Source organism: Sceloporus occidentalis, unplaced genomic scaffold (assembly GCF_023333645.1).
Source record: "Sceloporus occidentalis isolate IW3139 unplaced genomic scaffold, rSceOcc1.0.p SCAF_9, whole genome shotgun sequence".
Lineage (NCBI taxonomy): Eukaryota > Metazoa > Chordata > Lepidosauria > Squamata > Phrynosomatidae > Sceloporus > Sceloporus occidentalis.
In genome coordinates this window covers 17,683,720-17,702,260 of record NW_028316989.1, presented here as the reverse complement: position 1 = coordinate 17,702,260, position 18,541 = coordinate 17,683,720, and the positions used below count along the sequence as shown (strand labels likewise).

General features: G+C 43.3%; 1 protein-coding gene across 5 annotated transcripts in view; it reads right to left on the bottom strand.

The window, feature by feature from the left end:
• The window catches only part of IGSF9B (immunoglobulin superfamily member 9B), a 130,841-nt gene that overhangs the window by 79,452 nt on the left and 32,848 nt on the right, over positions 1-18,541 (bottom strand). For 4 of the 5 annotated variants that reach the window (XM_089537670.1, XM_089537671.1, XM_089537673.1 and 1 more), the window contains exons 2-3: positions 11,033-11,230; positions 1,998-2,144 (exon numbers count right to left, since the gene is read on the bottom strand). In XM_089537670.1, coding sequence (XP_089393796.1) covers positions 1,998-2,144; positions 11,033-11,230 — 345 coding nt within the window. Of the gene's footprint in view, positions 1-1,997; positions 2,145-10,772; positions 10,833-11,032; positions 11,231-18,541 lie in introns of those variants that run through there. The other variant, XM_089537674.1, reaches the window with a different exon arrangement.

Sequence of the window (18,541 nt, the reverse complement as noted above, 5' to 3'; positions counted from 1 at the left end):
CTTCCTTCATGAGTGCTGCACCCAGGTTTTTTTTTTAATTCCTGCTACTACAACAGCATTACTACACTGGCATAGTGCACCAAGAGGATTCCAGCTAAAAGCATCTGCCTTCAAGGCCTCTGGGCTCTAAATTTGCTAGGCACAGCGTATAAGAGGAAATTCCTTTGAAGACAAAGGAGCAGGAATATGATGACAACAATGATAACTCCATTATTGTTGTTGTTGAGTGCCTTCAAGTCATTTCAGTATGGCAATCCTAAGGTGAACCTATCATGGGTTTTCTTTTTGGCAGGATTTATACAGAGGGGGTGTGCCTTTGCCTTCCTCTGAAGCTGAGAGAATGCGACTTGCCTGAGATCACCCAGTGGGTTTCCATGGCTGAGCAGGGATTCAAAATCTTACCTCCAGAACCCTAATCCAGTGCTCAAACCACTACACTATGCTGGTTTATCAGACCCTAAGTCAGCAGTAAGTCTGAATCAATAGATGTCCCCTTTCCTGGGGGTTTTCACTGGAAGCCATTCAACAGAAATCATTGTCCTTGCTGGCTCAAGCAACCTTACTCTGGACAAGATCTTGGCTCCATCACCCATTTGGCATTTGTTGCTAATGCACTGTCCATGGTCCAGCAGACCTTCCTTTCAATCCTACCTTGCTACCCATCATTTGGCATTCTATCCTCTCAACCAGGGTACAGTCTACATGGGCTCCCAATACTCTGGCATCATCATTGGGGAGTTTCTGAGCCTTTGTATGGTTTCCTCCTCCATTCTAAAAGTTGAAAAGTGTCTCCAAGTGCTTAGCTACTGGCAATAAGAAATTTAAGGTGAAAAGTCCTCTTCCTTTTGCTTCAGTTTGCTGAAGACAATTCAAGCTCAGACTGGTACCAAGGTCCTGTGTGCATGACAGCAACTAACTGGGGTTGTCTGCTACAATGATCTCATCGAAAAATGCTAGGAGGACAGAAAGTCAATGAGATGAAAGATAGATAACAAAATTGATATGTGGAAGGCTTGCTGCTACATGGAAGGAATTCAGCATGACTGTATACGTGAATACATCCATGGTCACTTGAGCAGGAGAAAAGGGATTTTCTAGCTTGGCTAAGGAAAATTACAGCCTCCCATGATTTACTTTATAAATGTCAATTTGATTCAGTGTTTAGGTAGCCATGCAGTGTTACTGAAGAGACAGTTCACTGGGAGGGAGTGCGTTTCAACATCAAGTACAGAAATCCAAGCCATATATACAACCTATCTTTAAGGTTTCTATCCTTTATCATCTTCATGGGGGGAAAAACTTTCAAAAGCTCATTCTGATGTGATTCTGCCTTATTCAATTATCCCTCAGTCATTGGAGACCTCAAAAAGATTGTAATTTGGAATATCCCTGTATTGTCGTTGGTTTGGATTTCTAAAAGCTCTGTTAGAAAAGAGGAAAATAGATGCAGTCTTGACAATGTTTGTAAAAGAGGGTTCCTGGACAAATAACCGTCTAGGCTGGGAAGAAAGAGACATTAGATCATGAAAGCTACTGGCATTTAAGTGTGAAGGGAAATACTGTGCATGAGAAATATCCAGTGTCTACAAATATTGATCTAAATCCTATTGCTGGTCCCAACTAGAACAGATCCATTAAAAATCAATTGGAAATTGGTAAGTCAACATTCATGTAAATTCTCCTGATTTAATTTGTTTACTCTGCTTAAGACTAACAATTGGATTAAAACCAGGGTCTTCTTAAACAAGCACATCCTCAAATGGCAAAATGACACCAAGAAGACAGAGAAATTAATCCAAGGTATGTGGCTGAGCCCAATTCAAGAAACAGACAATATCAGACTGTTTTGATGAAAAAGGAGACTCCCATAATACTCCTTCTGAAAACTCCATGGCAATGAGTACATTAGAGGACAGCGCATGGTACCCACATGTATGTTCAGCAAGAAATGTTATTAGTACAGAAGCACTCTGAACCGTAGGAGCTACTACACCTACCGTTGACAGTGAGATGCACCCAGCTGCCGTTGTGGAACGTGTCGTACTGCTGATCCAGCATGAGCACTTTGCACTCATACCAGCCCTGGTCCTCGGAGCGAACCTGGTCAATGCGCAGAGATGCCTTGTCATGAAGGCTGGCACGGCCTGCAAAAGAGAAGCAAAATGGAGGTTAGTGGAAATTCAAGGGAGAAGGCACTTACACTATGACACTCGCCCAACTGTACCCAAATGTAATGAAGGAAGAGCAAATTGTTCAGATTGAGCATGGTTTGGAAAGAATAGTCACTATTATTAGTTTCCCAACCAAAAAATGGGTTTCTCAACAGTCAGGAAGACCCAATGGGAAGTCTAATAGCGCGGCAGGATTTTGCAGCATTTTCAGACTTCCCAAAATATAGCAGAGGATTTTTCGGGGTAAAAAAACATATGGCTGTTTTTCACAAAATAAAAACAAAACATAGTTATCCATGCTGGAAATATGTTTCATTCACAGGAAATAGTGAATGAAACTATTTTTCTGTGCAGGAGATTTGGTTTTTGAACAAAAATCCCATGGTTTTTCTGTGCAGAAAAATCCTCTGGAACAGTGGAATGCTCAAATATGGGGAGAATACTGCACAAAAATACATTCATTTTCTCCAGCAACAAGAAGAAAATGAGAGTAATAATTTGCTCTTGCATATGAGTACTGCATAGGCAAGGATTTATATCCCTGTCCCAAACTATTAGAATTGTGTGAGGAAGACATTTATGGCTGAAGTGATCCTGAGCAATCCTAGGAAAACTGCTACAATGCATGAACAAGGCAGTTGTCTTCCCTTCATGTGCCATCAGCAAGTCAATTTCACATCAGACTTGCATATCAGTTCCAACTGTCCCTGTTTTCCAGGAACTGATGCTAGGTTACACACAACATAAGCAAACTGGAGTTTTAGGTTATGAAGATTATGAAGGAATTCTAAATAGACCCAAGCAAAAATTAACTAAATTTCAAGGGATTTCTTTGTAACATACAACACTCGTTTTTGATAATTCATCTTAAGCTTGGCATAGCTTTAATGTGACATAACTTGAACTCTGCTTATTTTATGTCTGTCCTGGTAGTAGAAGTCCCCATTTGTCTGGTCCCAAATAAACCACTTTTCCAGTTCTCCCCTAATTTTACCTGGTAAAACCTGATTAAATTTTTTGTTATCCAGGACACATTTACATATATCTGGTGGGAATGACGTCTATATACATATCAGACGTATACTATATACGTCTATATACATATCAGACAATGTAACAGGAATTAGAGAGATGACAGGGCATATTATTCCATTGATCCTCTCCATAATTCTGTTGGGGACAATAAGAGGGACATTAATAAAGAACTTATTATCATAGTAATAGGCTCCTCAGCTGTGACAATGCTTGGAAATCTGCCTCCCTCACAATTCTTAGTCTATAGAGAAGGAAAATATGGCATGCCGTGATAATGAATAAAATTGCAACATATAAACATCCGGAAGGCGGGGAAATACAATGGAGACATTTCAGCACAGCTTTTATTTATTCACTTTTAGAACAAATATAGACCCTTGGGATTAACACCAGAAGATTTCTGGAGAATGTGAACTAACAAATTAGAATGCTATAATAATTTATAGGGCTTTCCTCCCTTCTTTTTGTCCTTGTCTAGCACTGGGAAAATGAACTGTAAGATTACATTTTCATTAAGACAATTATATGTATGTATGTATGTATGGTGATTATTTTATTTTGAGCATGGATTGCTGAAGCTGTCATTCTTCAGGATTCAGTTCCTGCCTCAAAGTCTTTACAGCAAGGATAGGAATCACAGGGTCTTCCTGGGTCCAGTCCCAGAAGAAAGGCGGGATGTTTAATTAATCAATTAATTAATGTCCCTTAATACCTACATGTCCCTGCAGCCTTAGCTATTGTAGCCAACAATGAAGAATGCTGGAAGTTATAATCCAACCATATCCTGAGGACTACATGATTCGCACCCATGTTCTGCACCATGGTCAGAGTACCTGTGGACTTCTGTGTGCTGTTGGGTTCCATCTCTCATCAGCCCCAGCCAGTAAGGGTCAATAATTGGGGGTAACTGGAGCAAGAATCCAATGCCATCTGAGGCCTACATTCCCTCCTCTCTGAATTCTAAGACTAACATTTCCAAGTGGATAATAAATATATCTTGTCTTTTTATGAAAAGAAAAACATGGGCAGGTGGATGAACAAAAAACAAGGGTGTTCAATATCGCTAAATCCCATTTGACCCTCGGGCTGCATCTGCACTGCAGAAATAATGCAGTTTGATACTGTTTTACCTGCCATGGCTCAATGCAATGGAATCCTGGGATCTCTAGTTTTACAAGGTCTTTAGCCTTCTCTGCCAAAAAGTGCTACAAATCCCAGGATTCCATAACATCGAGCCATGGCAGTTAAAGCAATGCCAAACTGTATTATTACTGCAGTGCAGATGCAGCCTAAGAGTGCCTGACTTTGGGGGGAATGGGCCTTGGGAAATCTCAAGAGAGGAAAGGGGGAAGGGAAGGCTTCTAAGAGATCTTAAGACTGCTGTCCAGCATTGGAAATGGGATACTGAACATGACCATCTCTTACGTAGAGAGATCTTGGAGCACCCTTGAGACTAACTGGAAGGAAGAAATTGGCAGCATGAGCTTTCGTAGACTTCAGTCTACTTCCTCAGATCTCTTGATATCACTTAACAGGGCTCTCCATACAGTGTGGCTGAGAAAGAAGCCCAAGCCATATCAACCTGATGTTATAGATTATTGATTATAGATTATTTTAAAACCAGAATTTTAACCAGAAATCAGCAGAGAAACCAGGAACTCGATTGGAAAGGAAACATTTTTATTTTGAGCTGCAGCTGTTGTCCCCAGAAGGAAATACATCCCCATTTCTGGGGCCACGATTCTAAAATGAACCAAGTTTTTATAGTATTTTGAACAAAGAAAACTAGAAATCACATTTTATTGGATACACTGAATTAAACATTTACACCCCTGCATATTCATTGGATGTTCAAATATTACATCTAACATACACCTCTATCCCTCATGGTACCCATCAATCAAACCATTATCTATACGTTTTGTTTCACTGTCCTCAAACTGTTTAGTACTTCCTTTCATTTGGGCTAGCAACTTAAAATCTGGAGCCATTCAAAGCTGGTGACATTCTGAAACAGAGAATTTGACATGACCTAGAATAACAACCTTTGCTCTTAGTTCATTTTCAGCACTATAAGCTTCAGCTCCTAAGCATAAGTAAAATCCTGAATTTTTACCATTCTACCACACTGTGATTTTGCCAGAGTTGGGAAAGCAATGTCGGATCAGACCCAATGAACCCTTGGCTTGTGCCCTGCAATCCTCAGCAGCATCTTCCTCTCTCCAGACCTGCCACTCAAGCGAAGGGAAAGCTGCAGTGCTTCTAGAAGGCTGACCTAATCGTCTAATTAGCATTCCTGGATGGGAGTCAGGGATGCTCCAAACAGCTTGTGACCGCAGCAAGCAGCCATCCGAGCTCATGGAAAAGGGCAGGGGCCGATGGCAGAGCTGGGAGGTGGCCGAACAACAGCCTTCTGCTCAGGGGATAATGGCACATTAAGCGCCATACCTCTGCCAGCACATGCTCTTTTGCCTGTCAGGAGTTCCTGAGCTCAGAAATGTTCTTTTTGGGCACCATAGCACACAACAGCTATGCTGGCATAGGCATTTTGGGAGCTGTCATTAAAAAAGGAACTTTTTTTCAAGCACTGGGCTCAGAAGCAAAAAGATGTAGATGAAGGAAGCTGGAGGTCAGAAAACAGACCCCCAGCTCATGCCTGCCTCTGGTTTAGGAAGTCCAACTTTCAGGCCGGATGAAGCTGAAGAAGAAACAAGAACATATGAAGAGACATGCAGTGTGCATGCTGCTTGACCAGACTCCACCAGGCTCTGCCAATCTAGCCATTTTTCTCACATCCAGTCTGCAAAATTGCTAAGTCTCCCTACAATGTTTTAATAATTCTGGACGCAAAAGAAGTTCCTTTGAACCTATCTATCATCTATCTATCTATCTATCTATCTATCTATCTGTCTATGCCACCTTGAGTCCCTATACTGAGAGAAAAGCAGGATATAAGAAAATAAAATAATAATCATAATATATCTTCAATCCTCTATAAAGGGACAGCATAAGACAAGGACTTGGGAGGGCAGCTATGAAGGAACTAGATGTTATCTTCAAGTGTAAAGAGATATTCTTCAGTAACAAAGTCAGAAACGTTCATGCCATAGTAGTACATCCTATTTCTATGTATGGTTATGGATGCTGTACAGTGGGGGGGAAAGGTGACAGGAAGAAAACCAGATTGTTTGAAATGTGTTGCTGGAGGACAGATCTATATCTCCTTTGCTGTTGTGTGCCTTCAAGTTGTTTCTGATTTACGGCGACCCTATAGCAAACCTATCATGGGATTTTCTTGGCAAGATTTGTTCAGAGGAGGTTTGTCATTGCCTTCCCCTGAGACTGAGAGAGTGTGACCTGCCCAAGGTCACCCAGTGAGTTTCTTAGCTGAGCTGAGCTGGGAATCGAATCCTGGTCTTCAGAGCCATAGGCCAACACTCAAGCCACTATGCCACACTGAAGATACTACCGATTGCCAAAGAGACAAAGGAATGCGACTGAGATTAAATCAAGCCTGAAGTCTCCCTAGATGCCAAAATGAATAAACTGAGGCTGTCATGTTTTAGACGTATCATGAGAGAATATGACTCAATGGAAAATATGATAATGCTCAGTCAAGCTGAAATGTGCATTGTGTCTTCGATTCACCTGATGATTTATGGATTTTCTTGAGTTTTCTTGGGCAAGGAATACCCAGATGTGGTTTTTGCCCATTGCATCCTCTGAAATAGAGCTTAAAGCACCTCGTATTCATTGACGGTCCCCCCTCCAAGTACTAACAAGGGCTGACCCTGCTTAGCTTCCAAAATCAGATGGGATTTGGTGCCTTTAGAGTATATAGGTAGTAGAGGGGGAAAGGAAGATCACAACACAGGTGTTGGTTCAATCAAGGAAGCCATAGCCGACCTTGGAAGACCTGAATGGTGCTACAGATGACCAAGGCTCCTGGAGGTCTCTAATTCATAGGGTCACCATTAGCTGAAGCCAGCTTGGTGATAAATAAGAAGAACAGTGAATCATGAGACTTAAAAGTAAAATCGATATAAGCAATTGACCAGGCACTTCTGGCCTTTGGATCTGTTCAGAGATGGCCTCCCACTCCAGCTTCCCCCATCCCGAGGCCTGGGAGCCTAGAATAAGGATGCGGCAGGCTGGTCCCATTGCCCCTGCATTGTCAGTTCTCATTTCCGTCTCCCTGGCTCCCCAGGAACGCATCCGTCCAGAGAGGTTTACTGCTCAGCATGTGCGACTGGCAGCAACGTCCCCCTCCTGAGGATGTCATGCAAGGTTTCCAGTGCACAGGTCCCCGAAAGCATCACTCGGAGCTTTATGTTGCTGCTACAGGAGACCACAGGAATCAGCATGGAGGAAGCAGCAGCCTTCCTCTTCAATGCTTAGGCTTCGCTTGGCCCAGACAGCCCAGCTGGCTTCTCTCTGCCACTGCTTAATTAAAACCAACCAGCCGGAAAGAATGGAATAAAAAGAGAGAGAGAGAGAGAGAGAGGCAAGAGATGAAGAGAGTGAAATAGAGAAGGAGGGGGCAGAGCAGCTTGGCCTGCTCTGTGTATTAACCAGCCAGGCCAAACTGGACTCCAGCCGAAGACAGATGTACCATTTTACTTGTGGCAGAGGTCATTCGAAAGCATCTTCGCTCTCTCCTGAAAACAAGATAAGCACTTCTTCTTTTTCTTCCTCTGCTAGACCAGGTTTTGGAAGCAGGAGGGAAATGGGATTGAGGAATCATCCTGCAAGTTTCAAGTCTAGCCAGACAAAGCCAACAGTTGTTGGCACACACTGGCAAGCAACTATGTTGTCTTCTCATAAGAGATCGGCTGCTGTCCCCTTGCAACGACAAGGACATAACTAAACTACATCACAATTGCCCGGTAACAAGGGATAACTTCACTCTATTTTGCAGTATAATGTAGGCTCAAGGGCTCAGAAAACTGCTTTTAAACATAACTAGTTACAGCAGTTGCAATCTAGGGCTCCACCTACATTGCAGAAATAAAGCAGGTTGATCCCACTTTAACAGCCATAACTCAATGCTATGGAATTCTGAGATTTGTATTTTTGTAAAATCTTTAGCTTTCCTTGTCAGAGAGTTCTGATGCCCCACCACACTAGAAATCCCAAAATTCCATAGCATTGAGCCCTGGAGGTTAAAGTGATGTCAAGCTGCTTTATTTCTGCAGTGTGTCAGCAGCCATCGTCTCCTGAATGTTTCTCATAGCTACTAAGTTTTGTGGGTGAAGCTCTACTCAATATATCATTGTCCACCACAAATAAGAACAATATGGAGTAGGGTTGCATGAGAGAAAACAGGTGGGGGGTACTCCTGTAAACCTCCCCTCACCCATGCCTTTTCACCCTTTTTTTGTTTTTACTTGTTTCCTGAGAAATATTTAAAATGCAAAACAGCACTTTCACCACTTGCTTTCCCCCTTTCCAAGAAGGCATGGAGGATTTTTCTTAAAAATGGGTACAGTGCAGAAGTGTTAACTGTGTGTTCCCTTATGTGCCTTCAAGTCGTTTTTGAATTATGGTGACCCTAAGGCTATCGTGGGGTTTTCTTGGCAAGCCCAAGGCTGAGAGTATGTGACTTGCCCAAGGTCACCAGTGGGTTTCATGGTCAAGTTCAAAATTGAACCCTGGTCTCCAGAGTCGTAGTCTTACACTCAAACCACTAGGCAACACTGGCTTTCTAGGGGTGTTAACTGGATGGGGCAAACAGAACGTATTGCTCTTCCAAGTAAGAACATTGAAACCCCTATGAAATTTCCCTTCAATTCCCACATTTCTAGCATTGCTGTAACTTAAAACTTCACTTGAAGATTACAGCAATATACTCTAGTCTTCCAAAAGACAAGTGGTAGGCAAAGTTACCAAGGAGGTGTGAGTGATTTCCACTGTACCAATCTGTGATGCTAGAAATTTGGGGACTAGAGGGGAAATTTCATTTGGGAAGCAGAATTCTTATAGTGGCAATGCCCTCATTTTGCCACCCCACAGTTATACCACTGGTACTATTGGATCCTTGTGGGGAGGGGGTCTGAAAATGGCCTCTGGAACTGTACTTTGCCCAAGCCTGGTGTAGAGCAACCATCACCCTCCAGAGATTCTACAATTGATTATTTCCATGCAATAACTCTATTAGTTTCTTCCAGAGGCTGAACTGAAATTCTGTTGGAGGTTCTGTTGGAAGCTATGAGGTTACTATCTGGAACCAGTGTTGAGAGTAGCAGCTATTACTTATTTTATGCTGATTATTTTATACAGTACTTGCATAAAAGGAAGAGCCCTCCCTCCAATCCATCTGCCTTGGTCCAGGCCTTAGAGGGAGAGAAGAACCACTGGACCTCATCCCCTTTCCCTCCATCATTCCCTTCTCCTTTTGTTTCGTGTCTTTTAGATTGTAAGCCTGAGGGCAGGGAACTGTCTGATCAAAAATAATATTGTAAGCCGCCCTGAGAGCCATTAGGGCTGAAGGGCGGGATATAAATACCTAAATAAATAAATAAAATACTCCTAAAAACCACACACCCCAGTACTATCTTTTATTGACTGGTAGATTTCACTTGTATATCCCACATTTCTCGCATAACGACAATTCAAGGTGGCTTGCAACCAGATTATCTTTTTAAAAAATGACACAGAGGAAATCAAAAGAAAAGTAAATCACATAGAAATTATAATATTAAAATGCAGTTGAAATAAAAGCAATTAAAAGCACAATAAGGAAAGCCTGGCACCTGTTCATTAAAAACCTCTTAGCAGCCAGTCAGTTGCCAAAAGCCAACTAAATAAAAAAGGTCTTGACGTACTCGGTGTGTTTATTTAGAAGCAAGTCCTACAGAGTTCAATAGAGCTTATTTCCAGATAAAAGAGCGTAGGATTGAAGTCATGGTTCATTTTTTTTAAACCTGAGTGTTACTCTAAGCCCATTCAGACAGCCAGATAGTCTTTTCCCTCTTTCAACCTTGCAATCCTGAGACCAATGTGCAACTGTTTTAAATATATTTGAATCACAGATTCAAACGATGATGAGTAGGAATCGACCCCAAGGGCCATTCTAACCCCTGCTGGTTCAGGAACCCATAGCAAAACCTAACAGGTGGCCATCTAACCTGTGTATAAAAAGCTCCAATGAAGGAAAGTACACCACCCTCCAGGCTAGTGCCACTGTTAAATGGCTCTTACCAATGCAAGGTTCTTTTTCACATTAGAAATGTACTGATTATCCATTTCCATTAAAGATGAGATGGTATTGCAAGTCCAAATTTCCCTAGTAGGAAAATGATACAACTCACCAGGGCAAATGGACAGAGGGCTACATCCATACTGCAGAAATATTGCAGGTGGACATCACTTTAACTGTCATGGCTGAATGCTATGGGATTCTGGGATTTACAGTTTTGTGAGATATTTAGCCTTCTCTGTCAGAAAGCTTCAATGCCATGACAAACAACAAATCCCAGAATTCCATAAAATGGAGCCACAGCAGTTGCTGCTGTCAACCTGGATTATTTCTGCAGTGCAGATGGAGCCAGAGGAGGAAAAATTTACCAGAAAGCTCCAACAATCCCACCAAAATACAATCCTAGGATTCTTTGAGGATTAGAAGAGTGAATTTGGGGGAAATATCCAGGTTTTCTTTTTAACTGTTGATAGTAAGTGGGGATCATGTGGTCCTCTTGATGTGGATGGACTGTGGGGGTCCTAGGTGGTTTAGTCAGTGATCTGGAATGCTGGAAAATGAAATACAACATTCAGAAGGTCGAATGGAGATGGCCAGTTCTTTTTACGTGTTGAAAAAACCAACTCACCGGCATATTCTGGGTCCACATGGGGAGGGTAGAACCCAAATTTGATGAAGATGGGTATAGGCACTCCAAACTTGAACCACTCCACCACATAAGGAGGGGGCTGGCCCGTCAGCGGATGGATTACGTCGCATCCCAAAATCACACTCTCCCCAGCACGAGCTGTCACAAATTCGGGTTCCTCCCTTAAGCCGTGGGCACCTGGGAAAAGGAATGAGAGAAGAAGAACAAAAAAATCAATGCTTCTGTTAGCCAAGGAAGCCATTCTGCCAATCCACATGTTGCATGACCAGAAGCTGGCAGCAGTTGGTCTTACATAACTTTGAAGAAACCTTCTGAATCACCAAGATGTTTATTGCCAAGGCACAGAGAAATGAAAGGTAGGAATCAATAAAGAAAAGGGCACCGTGAACTAAGCTTGGCATAGCAGACAGGTCAGTAACTTGTTTTCAGCACAAATCACATTATCACTTCTGTTGGGACTGAATAGCCCAGTCACATTGGCTCTACCTGCTGATTCAGTCCCTGTGTTAGCCATGTCACAGTCAAAAGGATCTTGAATGCCCACCTTTTGAGTGGAAAAACTAGCAGAAGTTTTGGTTAAGCCACAAAAGCCAAAGCAAATGGGACTTAACAACTTAGACAGGCAGGGAATCATTCTCACCATGCTCCATTGTTGTTCATAAGGTGAGAGAAGAGCTGAAAAACCTCCAGGTCTGGGCTCAAAAAGGAGTTGGCAACATACAATGAGCTGAAAGAGACTTCTCAAACTGGGGAGCCAAATGTAGAAATACTTAATTGAATACTGGTTACCATACCTCTAGTATTATAAGGTATAGGAAAGGGTGGGAACTCAACTCAGGTATTTCCTGCATACAAACTCCAGTACCTTCCCCTTGCACTATCATCAACACTATATCAACTACAAGTAGGGTAGACTGAAATCTGTGTTTAAGGCTGCCATCTAAGCTGATGTACCAGTCTTATAATATACTGCACTGCACTGGCTAAGCAACAGAACCAGCTCACCCACCCCTCCAAGGCCCAATCCTCACCTCCTAGGTTCTACAAAGCCTTAACCTTCCAACTTGCTCCTCCATTTAGACATATTGCCTAATGGTGGTGTGTGCCTTCAAGTCTTTCCCCACTTACGTCAACCTTAAGGTGAACCTATCATGGGGTTTTCTTGGCAAGATTTGTGCAGAGGAGGTTTACCATTGCCTTCTCCAGAGACTGAGAGCATGTTACCTGCACACGATCAGCCAGTGGGTTTCATAGCTGAGTTGGGTATTGAACGCTGGACTCCAGAAATGTAGTCCAACACTCAAACTACTATGCCATACTGGCTCCCACCGTCTCATAACAGAAGTCCTTGGCTAAGTAAACCCTCTTCCTGAACCTTTATCTCTTGCCCTGGATAACATGAGTTGCCTGTAACCCTTCATTCTTTTGATTATTGCACTGGGAATTAGTGATTTTCTAGTATTTTCTTGGTTTTCTTGGCTGCCACTATTGTCTCAAGGACCTAAACTGGGTTGAGTTCCCAAGCTGACCTGCAATATTTACCTCTGGACCACTGGACTGACAACCAGTTTCCCCATGAGGATACTAAAATGTGGCGGCTAAGGGGGGCTTATCCCCAAGAAATATAGTTAGATGATGGAATTTCAGAGGGTGCGACAAAGATATTTGTGTTAATCTGGATTCAGTTTTCTTTTGTCAATCAAGACAAAATCTAGGAATTTTGTCAATCAACACAAAATCTGACTGCAGATTGCAAGAAAATCAGCAAGATGTTTTGACAACATCATGAATGAAAGGCAAAGAGGTGCAGTAATTGAATTTTATGTTCACAATTGGGATTGATTTTACTGTTTACATTTTTCCCTAAATACATTGGAATCTAATTGCTCAATTTGGATTTGCACTTTATGGACTGAGCTAAAAGCTTAATTTTCTTTGTGCTCACAGTTTTGTGTGTGGTTCAAAAATTTAAAATTTAGACTTCTTCATCCTCAAATGTGATATTGCTTTTGTAGGGTTAAGGCAATGGCAAATGTTAACTGAATAAATCTTGCCAAGAAAACCTCATGTTAGGTTCACCTTAGGGTTGCAATAAATTGGAGACGATTTGATGGCACTTAAGAAGAACAACAACAAAGGGGTGCAAACATTAATCAAATATATCCTAGGGATGTGGGGCATAGAAAAGGTTAGGAACCAATGGTCTAAAACATCTAGAAGATACCAGATTGCCTACTCGAGTCTCCAGTGATGAGCAATGACTTTCCAGTGCCCTTTTGTATATCCTGCTCCTGAGATATGGACCTTCTCCTAGTTCCTCTTTGGGGGGTACAGGGGAATGGAGTAGTACCCTTGATCCCTCTATTGGTTGCAAGCAGTTTTAGGAACACCATCATGCTCATTCTCAAGGTCAACGCACAACATGTACTCAGAATCCTCTATGTTCTCATGTTCTTTCAAAGCTGGGGGGGGGGATCACTTTGGGGAATCACAGTTCCCAGCATCCCCATCCCCACCCCACCAGCACAGGAACCAATTACTATAAAGGAAAGGGCAGATCAAGCTAAGGGCATAAGAAACATTTGGGAATAAAAATGACGAGGCTTTCGGCCAGGGCTCGCTCTCAAAAAGACTCCAAGGTGAAACGGGAATGGGGTGGAGAATGCAAATGGAGAGGCACCTGTGCATTCATAGAGAAATGCAACTGTTTCTGCAAAAGCTGAGCTGATGAGGTAGTAAGCTGGAGTATTCTGCTTTCAAGGTTCAGGAGGAGGAGCAGAAGGCATTGTGCCCCAAGGGGTTTTGCCCCCCCCCCAGCCTACACTGGCAGTGCCAGACAGTTGCAGAGTCAGCCTCTCTGCATTGCTCCAAGGTGACCTTCCTGCAGGGGCTTCCCCACCCCCACCGCACAACTCTCACTGCCTCTCAATCCAGAGAAACACAAAGGAGGAGGAGCAAGACTCACTGGCAAGAACCATATACCTTCTCCCCACCACCACCACCACCACCACCACCCTTTAGGCTCTCCGCAATTGCCTAATAATACCTGCAGGGAATGTCTTTCCTCCCTGTAGCAGGGGAAGCATCCATTCATAAACCAATTTGCCTTTCTGTCCAATCACCGGCAAAGAGCTCCAAAAATCCCTGGAACGGGCCTTTGATGGGGAAACCGCTGACGCAGCCAGAGCTGCAGTACAAGTGGTGACAGCATTGTTAAAATAGCAACAGGATAAATTACAGTTGCTGCTACACCCAGGGGGAGAGAGAGAGAACCCAATATCCATTACACATGCACAGATCTGCACCTGCTGCCTTCATATGTACACCTTACTAGAGCTAGGAATCCAATCTCCACCCAACAAGGAAGAACCCACAGTTAGAACCACATATCCACTAAACGTGTTCAAATCCTAAGTCTATTTAGTGTGATGAACGTTAATGCACACGGATATTCAAAGTATCAGATGGTCTGGCTGGTGGTTCCAAGGTGTTTTACTAAGGAGATCAACTAGTGTCACTGCCCTCCGGAGGCTAAAATGCACTCGCTAGCTCACTAGCTCACTCCCACATACACAGTTGCACACACACACACACACACACACACACACATTATACATAGGTGCTCATCATTACAACTCCCATAGGTAAACCTCATGGAGAATGCAAAAAGGTACCTTCACTGATCCACATCAACCAACCGATTCTAGCATTTTCCCTCTCCATCAGAAGCAAGTGATGGCTTAGTGCCAAGCTTAGTGCCAAGCTACCACCAAATGCCCTGAGGTGGCATCACTACGGGGGTGCAGGGAGTACGGACCAAGAAGGGTGACACCACTGCTCCTGAAACACTTGTATTTGGGCAGAAACATTGTGGCATTTGCCTGTATCTCTTTAAACAGCTTTAAAAGATGGGGGGGGGGGGGGTGGGCTGAATCTCACTGGGGGAAGAAAGGAGGGCCCCCAGAATTTGAAGAATTTTTTAAAATTAAAATTTCAAAATGTTAATTATAAAAAATATTTGTTTTAATTTTTGATGGTTTTAAAACATTCTTTTTAAATCTTCTTTAAAAACATTACATTTGAACCAAATCTTCACTATGTATCTGTAAGTACATTTAGGTTATGTGTATGATATTGTAACTTGAAGGTATAATTTTAATTTTGCTAGTTGTTTGTGTCGCAACTATTAGCATTACATTCAGTGGTATATGGGGAATTATGATTTATGAGCAACAACAGTGCAAAAAAACATCGCAAAGGATTCTGTATGGTGTGAATTGGGGGAGGGTGACATGATGAGTTCCTGCACTGGGTGACACCAACCCTAAGGATGCCACTGATGCCCTGAATTCCATCAGGGATAGTTCACAACAATATATTGCTAGTTGGGAAGCTCCTACTTTCCTACAGCTACCTGGAAGGATTGCTACTAAGCTTAGAAGAAAAAAGGAAGCAAATGAGCCAATAATGTCACCCTCTTAACTGAAACCTTGGCTCCACCTTGGCTCCACTACAATACAACCTGGAGACTACTCCCATTATAAGCCTACATCCTGGGGAAGTGGCCAGGCCATGCCTTAACCTGATGGCTTAGACCATTTTTAAAAGGGGGATTAATTGCATGTACAAATGATAGGCGTATCAAAGGATATTAGCCACAATGCTGAAGTGGAATCAAAGAAGAGCTACTGTTCATAGGTTTCCCAGAAACAGCTGACTGGTCAAAGTGGGAATTTGGCATATCTGGACTGATTTCTTTGTGAGTTTGTTTGCTCAAATTCAGTGCTGTCCTGCATACCGATGATGGTTTTGGATTTACTCAGCCTCTTTGGCATGAGGTCAAAAAGGAAGAATTGGGTGTCATAAGCATAAAAATGATTTCAAATCATAACTCTCTGTATGGTCATCCTCTCCTACAGTGGTTTTCAGTAGATCAGGGATGGACATCTATCCCAGCATCCCGACCCAGCATAACCAATGTTGAGGGATTATGGGCAATGCAGACCCAGAACCTAGAGAATATCATCATAGTGGCTCATCTCTGATATAAAGGCTGAATCACTCTTAGTCCAACCTACCTCGGGGTAAAGTGGGCAAGGAGACCCACATATCCTGCCTAGCGCTAATTTATGGAAAGGCAAGATTTAACTGACAAATAGATTACTAGATGAGAATCACTGCAGAAATGTAGGTTACTGCAGAAAGGTGGTGCTTTGGAACCAAGAAATGGCATTTTGTTAAACAAAATAAAAAGAAATAAAGGACAAGCAAGGGGATCACACTCTCCTGCTCTAGACTGTGTGGCCACTTGGACCAGGGGAACAAGAGCATTCCTTCATCCAGTCCTGCCTTTCCACAGAAGGAAAAAGGGGACTCTGCGATAGAGCAGCTGGTGCAGCCTGCTGATGTCACTTCTCATCAGGGCTGTCAAATGAAGCTTGACGGAGTGTCTGCAGAAAGAGATGGAGGCAGGGTTGGCAGTCCGGGATTAACAAGAACAGAGAGGTAGGCAGTATTATCTCAGAGCAAGACCCTTCTGACCCGGAAGTCTCTTTCTCAAGCACCCTGCAATCCCAGATGTGTGGGGTGGTACATATGTGCAGGGTGCAGGATGGATTGCCCTTTGTGTTGAGAAAATGGCAATCTGGAAATGCTCAGAGATGCTCTCGATGATCTCAAAGTTTAAGCAGCTTGGAGAGGAGGGATGAAAAAGACCATGCTACAGATGGAAATCGGATGAGTTTTGTTTGTCCATGTTTTGTACAGTTTTCTGTGATGGACACTGTGACACAAAGAAATAGAACCAAGCTGATTCCTAGCAGTTGGACAATGTAAGGGTGGCAGCATCTGTTTTTCTCAGTGCCCCCAAAAGTGAGTCTGCAGAGGCTGGTGACTCCAATGTCAGAGGGAGGGATAAAACCACTCTGGGTTTTAGTATGAACTTTAAAGAAGCTGTACAAGGTGATGAAACTATTTGGAGCACACTGTTCAACATAAGGTTCCCACTGAGACCCCGAGGAGATTCTGAACAAGAAACTTTCACCATGCCTCTAGAGAAGGTGTGTTCTTTCCCCTCTAACCTGAATTCTCATGTAGATTGTATGTTTGTGTGTGTGTTTCAGAAACATATTGCCTCTTTCAGCAAATCAGTCACCACATGCAAATGCAAACACACACAGGGAAATGGTTGTCCCCCTTAGTGAAGGATAATCCATTTTTCACGAAGATGGTGATAGACAAACATCATCATTTTTATTATCATCATCATTATCATCATCATCATCATCATCATCATCATCATCATCATCATTTTGCCTCCGCTGAAACAGTAACCCCTATACAAAAAAAGAGCAGCCCTTTCATTAGGAAGAAGATATTTAAAATGGACAGTATTGGAGTGTGAGGGGTGGGCTAGAGAGATAAACCAGCCAATGAAAGGAATCAAGCTACAGCCCTCACCCAGCCATGCAAGTTTGAGCTGGAAGATGCTGGAATGCACTGATTTAGACATCCCAGGACAGGACCTCATGGGAACTCCCAGTTAAAATTCAGATAGATCTGCTCCAGCCTTGCCTTGCCTCACTTCTACTTTGCCAGCAGCAGAATGCAGTCTGTGGTGGCTGCTACCACCACTGCCTCCTCCTCCTGCTCCTCTTCCTCCTCCTCCTCCCTCAGCCCCAATGAGGGATCTTCAGAGGGATGGGGAAAGCTTTCCCTACCTCTCAGCTGATGCTGCTGATGCTGCTACGCTCTGCTCTGCAGGGCTGGTGCTGATTGGCCCGGGATGACATCACTGTTTTTTCCACAACAGGAATCTAGTACGCTGGAAAGTCTATTTTTGGCACCCGGGAGACCAAGGGTGTCAGCAAGTCCCAGACACCAAAATTCCCTCTGGGACACAGGTGGGACAGGTAGCCTTGGTGCACCAGGTTGCAGGAGGGGGACAAACACACACCACCACCACCACCATCCAACAGCACACACCACCTCACCCCTTTCTTGCTGTGTATAATGTGTGTGCAGGGAGGAGGAGAGAGATGGAGCGATGCACGGATGGAGGTTATCAGGAGGGGAAAGGAATGTGGGGGGATGTATGGCATTCAGACACAGATGGCACTGCCACTGCATAAGAATTTAGTCCTTGGAGATGTGTGAAAAAGAAGTGGGAGGGTTCACCTGCCAGGGCCCCCCTTTCAGAAGTGTAATGCCTATCCATCCTTTGAAGGGAAGGATGTGTGTGACAGAGAGAGAGAAAGAAAGAAAGAAAGAAAGAAAGAAAGAAAGAAAGAAAGAAAGAGCACATCTCAATCCCAGAGATGCACGACAGCCGTCAGCACCCTCCCCCTCACCTCAATCCTAAAAGGAGCTTACAAAAATCAGGTGCTGCAACCTCTTCTCTCCCACCCTCCAAGCAAAGCCTGAGCACAGCCTCCCTCCGATGGCACACACTGCTTTCTTCACACCTTGACGCAACTCATTATCGCCGCA